A 9,951-nucleotide genomic window follows, 5' to 3' on the forward strand; every position below is an offset into this window, starting at 1 on the left:
AAGGATACATAGTCTAAGGTGAATACCAGATAAACCATGATTAAATTTTTAGTGCAAGTTTGTCTCAAATGTTGCACAGAGTGTACTGACCCTGAAAACTTACTTGTTTATCTGAAATTCAAATTCAATTGGCATTCATTTGTATTTGCTCAGTCTGGCAACCCTGACCAAGCGGAAGCCCATGGTTAGTGCTTCCCAGGCTCCTGAGTCCCACAAAAGCACACTTCTCTGCTCCTAAGGTGGCCTTCCAGAAAGCTCAGATTTCATTGCAGCTGCTCCGCTGGATCTGGGAAGGGCTTCCTCAGGGCCCTCAGGAATGCAGGCAGGGCCTATGTCAGCTCTGCTCCAGGGTGTTTAGTCCCAGTGCTGGACAGGTGGGCCAGGGAGGGGGCCAGGCAGCCCAGACCATGCCACCCTCTCTAGGCAAGTTCCAGCCCCTCCCTTTCTCTCTCACGCTTTCTTTTCTCCCTTCCTTTTTCCTTCCCTGCTTCCTCTTCTTCCTCCCACCTGGCCCCAGCTGTGCTTGGCTCCTTTTGCAAATAGCCTCCTCTTCCTCCAGGGACTCTGGAGTTGTTCCCAAGAGCTGAGGTTTCACCTCTGGTGGTGGTATCAGTCAGGGTTCTCCAAAGAAAAGAAACCAACAGGATATATGTATGTATGTGTATGTGTATGCATATGCCTATGTGTATGTGTATAGATATTTACTTTAAGAAATTGGCTCCTGCCACTGTGGGGCTAGCAAGGCCAATATTTGCGGGGCAGGCCTGCACACTGGAAGCTTAAGCAGGGATAGATGCTGCGGTCTTTAAATTTTTCTTTTTAATTTGAGTATAGTTGACACACAATGTTACATTAGTTTCAGGTGCACAACATAGTGATTCAACAAGTTTATACATTATGCTATTTTAGTATCACTGACTATATTTTTCATGTTGTCCTTTTATTCCCATGACTTATTCATTCCAGAACTGGAAGTCTGTATCTCCCACTCCCCTTCTCCCATTTCACCCATCCTCCTGCCCCCCCTCCTCTCTGCAAACCATCATCTGTATTTATAGGTCTGATTCTGCTTTTTGTTTGTTTTAGATTCCACTTTTGAGTGAAATCATATGGTATTTGTCTTTCTCTGACTTATTTCAGTAGCATAATACCCACTAGGTCCATCCACATTGTTGCAAATGGCACGATTTCATATTTTTTATGGCTGCACAATATTCCAGATGTATATGTCACATCTTTCTTATTTAATATCCAATATTTCCTATGGATGGACACTTGGGCTGGTTGTATATCTTGGCTATTATAAATAATGCTGCAATAAACATAGGGGTGACCATATCTTTTCAAATTAGTGTTTTCATTTTCTTTGTTGTTGTTGTTTTGTTTCATTTTCTTTGAGTAATTCCAGTAGTGGAATTATTGTTTCATATGGTATTTCTATTTATAATTTTTAGTGGAAACTCAAATCTGTGTTCCACAGTGGCTGCACCAAATTACATTCCCGCCTACCGAGCGCGAGGGCTCCTTTTCCTCCACATCCTTGCAAACACTTATTTCTTGTATTGTTGATTTTAGCCACTTTGACAGGTAGGAGGTGGTATCTCATTGTGGTTTTGATTTACATTTCCCTAGTGATTAGTGATGTTGAGCATCTTTTCATGTATCTGTTGGCCATCTGGCTGTCTCCTCTGGAGAAATGTCCATTCAGGTCCTCTGCCCTTTTTAAATTGGAGTTTTTGTTTTTCTAGTGTTGAGTTGTATCAGTTCTTTATATATTTTGGATTTTAGGCCCCTCTCAGTTTTAACATTTGCACATATCTTTTCCCATTCACTTTCCTTTACTGTGCCAAAGCTTTTTATTTTGATATAATCCCAGTAGTGTATGTTTGGTTTTGTTTCCTGATGCTGCAGTCTTGAGCAGAATTTCTTCTTCTCTAGGAAACCTCAGGCTTTGCTCTTCAGGCCTTTCAACTGATTAAATGAGTCCCATCCACATATCAAGGATTAAGAATGTTCTTTATTTAAAGTCCACAGAATGTAGATGTAACAAAGCTACAAAATATCTTCATAGCAACACCTAAACTAGAATTTGATGGAATACCTGGGAACTATAGGCTACCCACGTGGACAGGTAAACTTGACCCTCACAGTGGTCTAATCACTGTGGATGCTGAGGGTAAATTTGGACTTAAACCAGGGACCGTAAGGCTGGCCTGGGGATGGTGGGGCCTCCCCAGTGGCTGTAGGCAGATCACTTCTTTCCTGCCCTTCCCACCTGTGGTTCTCATGGTTCCTGCCCAGGCTGATCCAGGGCATCAAAAGGCCATCTCCCTTGCCTGGGAACTCCAGATAGGGGGAGACAGGATGTGCTCTGCAAAGGATGCCTTCCAAGGGGTGCTATGGCCTGGATTGCTTGCCAGAGCTGGGCTTGCAGAAGCCACGTCAGGCTTGGGATCGAACCTTATTTTGGCAACTGACTGGCTCTGGGGTCCTGTGCCAGTAACTGCTTCTTTTTATTTTATTTATTTATTTATTTATTTTTCAGTACCTGTTTCACTTTAGAAGTGATGGAGGGTAGATCCCACCTGCTCCTCAATAGGGCCAAATCAGGTGACCTGAGAGCCAGCATAGTCCTCACAGGCAGTTTCTGACACTTATCTTTCCTCCTAAGTTGGTTACAGAGTAGCAGGGGAGAAGGCTGTGGACCCAGCCAACAAGATACAGCAGGAACATAAGGTTCTGGGTCCAAGACCTAAGCCCTGCGAGGGAGTCTAGCTCCACCCCCATCTCCAGATATATCTTGCTTGAGAACCTACCCCTCGCAGAGCTGATTTTCCAAGTGCCTGTTCTGGCCTTGTTTCTTGTGTATCCTTGGCTATAGCTTTAAAGTGAAAAATTGGCTGTGATGGCAGGAGGCCCCCCTAGCATCAAGGAGGAGATGGAAACATCCATGGCTGAAGAACTGGTTCCTGAAAGCTATATGCAAAGCCAAGAGCACCTGGTGATAGCAGGTGAGGAACCCTGTAATGCCCCTTTCCTTGGGTGTCTATACCTGTGCATGTGTGATGGAGAAAGTGTGTGTATGGATGCAAAACTTTTGAAGAGATGAACAGACTGAAGCCTGGGATCTGCCAATGGACAGCAGTGAATGAATGTTGAATAATTCCTAAGAAGTTTGGGTATCCTATCCTTTTTCTGGTGTATCCTGTGCCCAGGAAGCCTTGGCACAGCCTCTATGAGTGCTTCTGGTGCCTCTCTTCTTCTCCCTAGAAATGATGGCACGTGGATCCCAGTCCCTGGGTACCTCTCAGCGGCTACAAAAGTTGGATCCAAAGGCTGCTGGCTCCGGTTCACGTCAACTGGCTTGGAATATGACTGCCACCCGGCCCAAGAAAGCGGTACTGTATGGAGCCCTCGACATGCAACAACTGGGTTGGGGTTGGGCATACAGGCTGTAGGGGCTCTAGCCTGATGATGGTAGGTTGAACAAAGCCAGATGTTGACTTGGGGGCAAGGAGGGAAGCTCCTGTGTACCAGTGAGGCAGTGAAGGCAGGGATGTCCAATAAGAAGTCACAGCTGTCTTTTGGTAGGCTGGGAGTTCAACCTTAAGAGTCCAAAACACCTGAATCACATATTACTCGGGGACTACATATACACTTTACAAAACTCTAATGTGTGTGAAATGACACTTTCCTAAATAAATAAATAAATAAATAAATCTATATCTATAGTTCTCTCTATAGCTATATTTTATATATAAATATTTATCTATATAAATTATAATTATATAAATTATTTAATTATTAAATAATCAGCCTTGGTAGGAACCCTGAGAACCACAGGATGGAAGGGCAGGAAAGAAGTGATCTGCCTACAGCCACTGGGGAGGCCCCACCGTCCCCAGGCCAGCCTTACAGTCCCTGGTCTAAGTTCAGATTTTCCCTCAGCTTCCTCAGTGATTAGACCACTGTGAGGGTCAAGTTTACCTGTCCACGTGGGTAGCCTATAGTTCCCAGGTATTCCATCAAATTCTAGTTTAGGTGTTGCTATGAAGGTATTTTGTAGCTTTGTTAACATCTATACTCTGTGGACTTTAAGTAAAGGACATTCCTAATCCTTGATATGTGGATGGGACTCATCTAATAGATTAAATATAAATATATATAAATAAAATATATTTCTCAGGGCCGGGACAAAGGTAAGGCAAGGTAGGTTCCTATGCTCCCTGACTGTTAGGAATTCTAATCAATTGAATCTAAGTGTTCTGTAGCCAATCTTTTAAACTACACTTAATATGAGTTTAGGAAATTCTAGGAAAAAAAAATGGCAGGTACACTGTTACAAAGGATACTGGGAAAAGGCAGCCATTTTGGAGAGGAGGGAGATCTCAGTGTTCTGGGGAATCACTTGAGTTCTCTCACTGTGTAGTCATTCCTTAGGATCTATTCACTGGTGGGTGAGGGGAAGTTTTAGAAACATGGTTGCTATGCTGTTGCAAAAGTTACTGGGAAAAGATAACCAAGTTGGAAGAAATAATGTGAGTTTCAAGTTCTGTAGCCAATCCTTTAAAGCTACTTTCACTACGCCTGAGGGAGTTTTAGAGAAATGGCTGTTATACTGTTGCAAAGGTTACTGGGAAAAGGCAACTAGGTTGGAAAGGGAGGGAGACCCAATGTTCTAGGAAATCACCTGAGTCCCATTGTTCTGTAGATAATCCTTTAAGCTACATTCACCTCGAGTGAGGGAATGTTCTAGGGGAAAAAAAAATGGCAGCCATATTGCTACAAACTGTACTGGGAAAAGGCAGTCATTTTGGAGAGGAGGATGACCTTACTATTCTAGGGAATCACTTGAATCTGGTAGTTCTGTTGTGGATTCTGTTAGCTACTGTCACCCTGGTGTTATAGTGTTGCAGAGGTTAGTGGGGAAAGGCAACAGGATTGGAGAGTAGGGAGGCGTGGCTGTTCTAGGGAATGAGTTATGATAAATGCCCAAATGATTCCACCGCTAATGAATAAAGAGAAATAGAGCTCCCAGATCAGGGACCTCCTGGGAATGAAAATAAACCAAAAATACTGAATTGGCTTCTTATGTCCAAAGGTGGAAGTCAAGTCAAATTACTCCAACAGCTCAGGCTCCAGGAAGCCAGTCATGCCCATGAGATTGAGGGAGAATGGGATCTTTGGGGGCAATGGGGAGATATTATCTCTGAATTAATCATAATTACCTATTAGGACCACAGGACTACTTTAAAAAGAAACAGTCATTATAATGAATTCAGAAACTAGACATTTAAATTAAGAAATTTATCAGTTCTATTTATTATTTACATTTAAATTAAGAAATTTATCAGTTCTATTTATTATTTACTTTTGAGCACCCCCCCCCAAAATGGAACCATGACCACCTCTGAGAACCACAAAATTAAAGGACAAGAAAAATTCATAATACTGTTCTGCTGATTTGGGTGTGGGGGAAGTAGTGTGCCTTGAAAAGTACATGAAAATAAAAATAACACTGAAATAGTAGAGGGAAGCTAGGACTTGCTGAAGTTCATAGATTTTCTTGATCTCTGTCAAATTGCTATAAAAGCGTTATGTTTTATAATGCATATAATTCTAAATAAAGTGTTCCTAAAATTTAAAAAAAAAAGCAAAAAGACAACTGGTTTTGAACAGTTAGACCTGTCTTATGATGGGCAAATTCAATAGGCTATCACCGACTTGCAGATGTTGTCACATTAATTCTTGTTATATTTATGTGTAAGAACAATCTATGTTATTTCGAACAAACAAACCCCAGCCACCAGTTACTCATCCTTATTTGCTCTCAAATATCTCAAAAAAACTTTTTGTCTTTCTGATCCCAATCTGTAGGAAAATCAAAGGGATGGTGTGGAAATCGTTCTAGGAGAAACTCTCAATCAAATTCCTATTACAGTCCTAGGGTTTTCCTTCATAGTCCTAGGGTTTTCTTGACACACACTGTCATTTTCAACCTATTTTTGAGGTATCATAAGAAGAAGATGAAGAAGAAAATAAAATAGTAGCATGACTGTCAAGTACTGTTCACATAGAAAATGTCACACCAATATTGGTGTGCACTTTTAAGAAAGAAATTTTGCGTTATTACAACAAATGGAACATGGTGGTAAAGTTTCTATAAAAATCCTTTATACAGAAATGGTTCAACCTTGCATTTACTATTGTTCTGAAGAACATAGAAGGGCTGCAGATATTTCTCAGGTGACAGGTGAGCCTTGGTTGTCTGTTTCTTGTTAAAAGTGAGGCAAATAGAGACAAATCAGAATTCTGTGTCTTGGTGAGGCCTGTGAGACAGTAGGCTCTAATTCAGCAAAGTCGGTTGTGTAGGAGGAACCGGTAAATGCCAGAGTGGAGAGGGCTCTGGTCTGTGGTACAACTGCCCCTGCTTCTCCATTCATTTAGCTCAAGTTTGAATTTGGCGAGAAAAGGCTGTCAGCCAGGTGGGGTAAGAGGGTTGGATGACTGTTCCATGTACAGACCTTCAGCCAAGGCTGCTGTCCCCCACCCCCACCCACTGGGTCCTCAAGACCACCCCAGTGTCCCTGCAGCCTCCAGGTCTGGGTCTTCTCTGGACACTGGCAGGAGGAGGACTCCCTCCTCTACTGCTTGCTATTTGCTTCTGAGCCACAAGGCCCACTTTCCCTGGCTTTGTTCTCAGCATTCGCTGAATGCCACAGTCTTGTTGAGCTCTCTCATCATTTGTGGCCTCTCCTCTCCCATTACCTTTTTTCTTGCAGGTTGTATACCATTTTACTGATTTCACTTTCATTTTAATGGCGTCTGAAGGCGAAGTGGTGTCAAATATGAGAGGCATCCTAGGATAATGGTTAAAAGCACAACCTCTGGAGCAAATTATCCTGGCTTTAAATGACTGCTCCGCTACTTACCAGCTGTGTGACTTGGACAAATAATGTGACCTCTCTCTCAGTTTTCTAATCTTTCAAAATGGGATGATAGTAATACCTGTTTTGAATGGTCACGAAGAGGATTTAATGACTTGATGTTGGTAAGGGCTCAGAGGGCGGCATGTGGCATGTGTTAAACCAAATAGTCTGTGAAAATTTTCATCTTGCCCTGGAAATCTGGAGCTGAGATTTGAACCCAGGTGGGTCTGGCACATTCTGTTCCTCTAGCCCACATTGGCTCTTCAAGGTATGAGATACCTTAGGCCCAGAGCTGTGGGGCAGAGACATCCACTCCAAGCAGTCATTAGCAGATGGATGAAAATGAAAACCACTGGGTTAGCTGTGCTCACCCAGAGAAGGATGTTATGGTCTCCCAATGGCCAGGGTTCTATCTTGAGCTCCAATATTTACTGTATGTTTTGGGAAGTGCAGTCATTTGCCAGACCTCAATTTCCTTGACTTTAAAATTGAGCTTTTCCACTCTCCTCTCTGACTTGGCTGATGTCTGCTTGTGACAGTGATGGCAGAGCACAGGGATCCCTGTCACTGCTCTTCTTTTCCCATAGTTTGGATGACTAGAAACTACTGAGGAGCATGGTGTGGGTGGAGTGGTGGCAGTTGGCCAACTTGTGGGATTTCCAAGCTCTTCTAGTGGTCTGAAAGTTGCCAACGCCTGATTCCAAAGGATCAGGTACCATGTGACTCCTGACAGGGTACAGCATTGGTCCTGGGCAGTGTGGGGCAGCTGTTCAGCTGAGACTGAGTAGGCTACTTTTACTGACCATTCCTTTCTTTAGGGGCCCCAGCTGCCATTGCCCAGAATGTTGAGAGAACAAGGCCATGGCAATGCTCACCCTCAGGAGTATCCTGGTGGCTTCCAGAACATGAGGTTCCATTATGAGCGGTAAGAAGGATCCCAGGGATCTTGCAGGAGGAAAGCTGGAGCTCTTTGGGCAGGGACCAGGGTCGACCAGATGGGCTAGCAAGCAGACTGACCAGGAAGGCGTTGTGAGCATCTGGTCATGCTTGGAATGTTGGGGCTCTATTGTCTCCTCACAAGAGACCGTGAACCTCCTGACCTCTTGCCCATTTGGGGCCTCTGAGCACACTGAGGCTGGGCTGGGGTAGCTCATAGTCCTCAGGCCCCAGGACCTGCTTACCTGGAAAGAGAAGGACTGAGGATGACAGAGTCATTATCTAGAAATACTCCTGACCTTGTCTGCTTGCCCTCATGGCCTTCCTCTGGTCCCTGCCATACCTGGCCTGGGACCACCAGCAACTCACAAATCTTTTTCTTTTCTTATTTCCCAGTGACCCAGAGGCAGATATGGTGGCAGAGATTGGCTTGGAAGAGCTAAATGGATTGGAGATGGAAGTCATGAGAAGACAGGTAAGCATCTCCCACTGGGAGGGTAGAAGCAGAATCATGGTGACTTGGGGCAGGTGGGCCTTGGCAACAATGAGACCACCCCCTTTGAAGTCATCTTAGCCTTTAACAGTGGAGGTGAGGTCAGGCTCCCCTTCCTTTCCTCCCAGTCTTCGGGGCTCTAGTGTCCCATCTTAATGACAGTCTCAGCCCTGCCTCTCTCCCTGAGATGTGTGGAAAGGGAAAAGGGGAAGTCAAAAGGAGGATGAAGAGGCAACAGAAGAGGATAGAAATCTGTGCAGAGAGAATGGCACTAAGAGGTCTTGGGGAGGTGTTGTCTTCTCAGGGGGAGACCACAACAGGACCTCTCAGCCCCTGAGTGTCACCTATCCTGGAGCCTTGCCTTGACTCTGGTGCTGCAGCTGCTGCCATGCCAGCCTTCCCCAGAACTGATATGTCTTGTTCCGCCTCTCCCCCCATACAGCTGGGACAGGCTGGCTTCTTCCAGACAACTGGGTGAACACCAACAAGGGGGCAAGGCTGCTGGGCCTGCAAACGTACACAGCCTGGCCCTTGGTTCCACTGGCCCACCCTAGCCCCCTGTTTCAGTTGCTCTGTCTTCTTCTCTCCCAGAGGCACTTTGGCCTCCTGAAGGGCAGCAGATCCTCTTCCTGTACTAAGTTCATACTTTCCCCAGTGGTAAACCATGGGCTTCCCCAGGAGGATCTCTCACTAGCCCCTTTGGTCTCTGCAGCTGCACGTGATCACCGGCCGGCTGCGTGCCCTGGAGGACCAGGGCGCTACCTGGCGCAACAGGGATGCTCTGTTCTTCACCATGCTGGTGTCGGCCTGCATTGCCAACCTGTGGCTGTGGATGCGCCAGTGATGTTTTATGCTGCCTGAGCCTGCTTCTCCTTCCTCTTCTTCCCTTTTCTCCCTGGGCTGCCCTTGCCCATCTTACTCTTATCTCCCAGCAGTCCTTAGCAGCATCGGAGCCATTTTCCAACTCTGGTTACACCGCTTGCCTGGAGCAGGCCCTAGCTGCTGGGAGGTAAAAGAAGTGTAACATTCTGGGGTGCCTGGGTGGCTCAGTGGGTTAAGCCTCTGCCTTCGGCTCAGGTCATGATCCCAGGGTCCTGGGATCAAGCCCCGCATCGGGCTCTCTGCTCAGCAGGAAGCCTGCTTCCCCTCCTCTCTCTCTCTCTCTGCCTGCCTCTCTCCCTACTTGTGATCTCTCTCTCTGTCGAATAAATAAATAAAATCTTTAAAAAAAAAAAAAAAAGAAGTGTAACATTCTGAAGGTCTGCATGGGCTGAAATGTAGCCATTTTGGAGGGTGAGGTGGGTGGCATCTCGTCTCCACAGTAACACCGTGGGCTCCATGGTGACTGTCCCAGAGCTGAACCTTGCCTCTGTGCCCTCATCGTCCCTTCTGTTCCATCCTCTGTGGCAGGGGCTTGGCTGTGCTTTCCCAGTTTTCTTCCACTTTGTGTCCAGGTCTCTACACAGAAAATGTGCTCAATAAAAGTTCACTGATAGCAGCAAACCCTGGTGGTTGAGTTTCTTATATCCAGGATTCATGTAGGGACAGCCCCTCTGAACAAAGTCATTGTTGCAGGGACTGGGCTAATGCCCC

The 9,951-nt window shown here is 45.4% G+C and overlaps 1 protein-coding gene across 1 annotated transcript; it reads left to right on the top strand.

Moving 5' to 3' along the window:
- The first annotated feature begins 2,872 nt into the window (after positions 1-2,872).
- LOC111139186 (fetal and adult testis expressed 1) lies at positions 2,873-9,202 on the top strand. Its single transcript, XM_022491375.1, has 5 exons — positions 2,873-3,011; positions 3,271-3,398; positions 7,748-7,854; positions 8,262-8,340; positions 9,071-9,202. Exons 1-5 carry the CDS (start codon positions 2,906-2,908, stop codon positions 9,200-9,202), a joined length of 552 nt encoding a protein of 183 aa, XP_022347083.1. The 5' UTR covers positions 2,873-2,905.
- Positions 9,203-9,951: the final 749 nt, after the last annotated feature.

This window comes from Enhydra lutris, unplaced genomic scaffold, assembly GCF_002288905.1.
Source record: "Enhydra lutris kenyoni isolate GAN:26980312 unplaced genomic scaffold, ASM228890v2 scaffoldscaffold96, whole genome shotgun sequence".
NCBI lineage: Eukaryota > Metazoa > Chordata > Mammalia > Carnivora > Mustelidae > Enhydra > Enhydra lutris.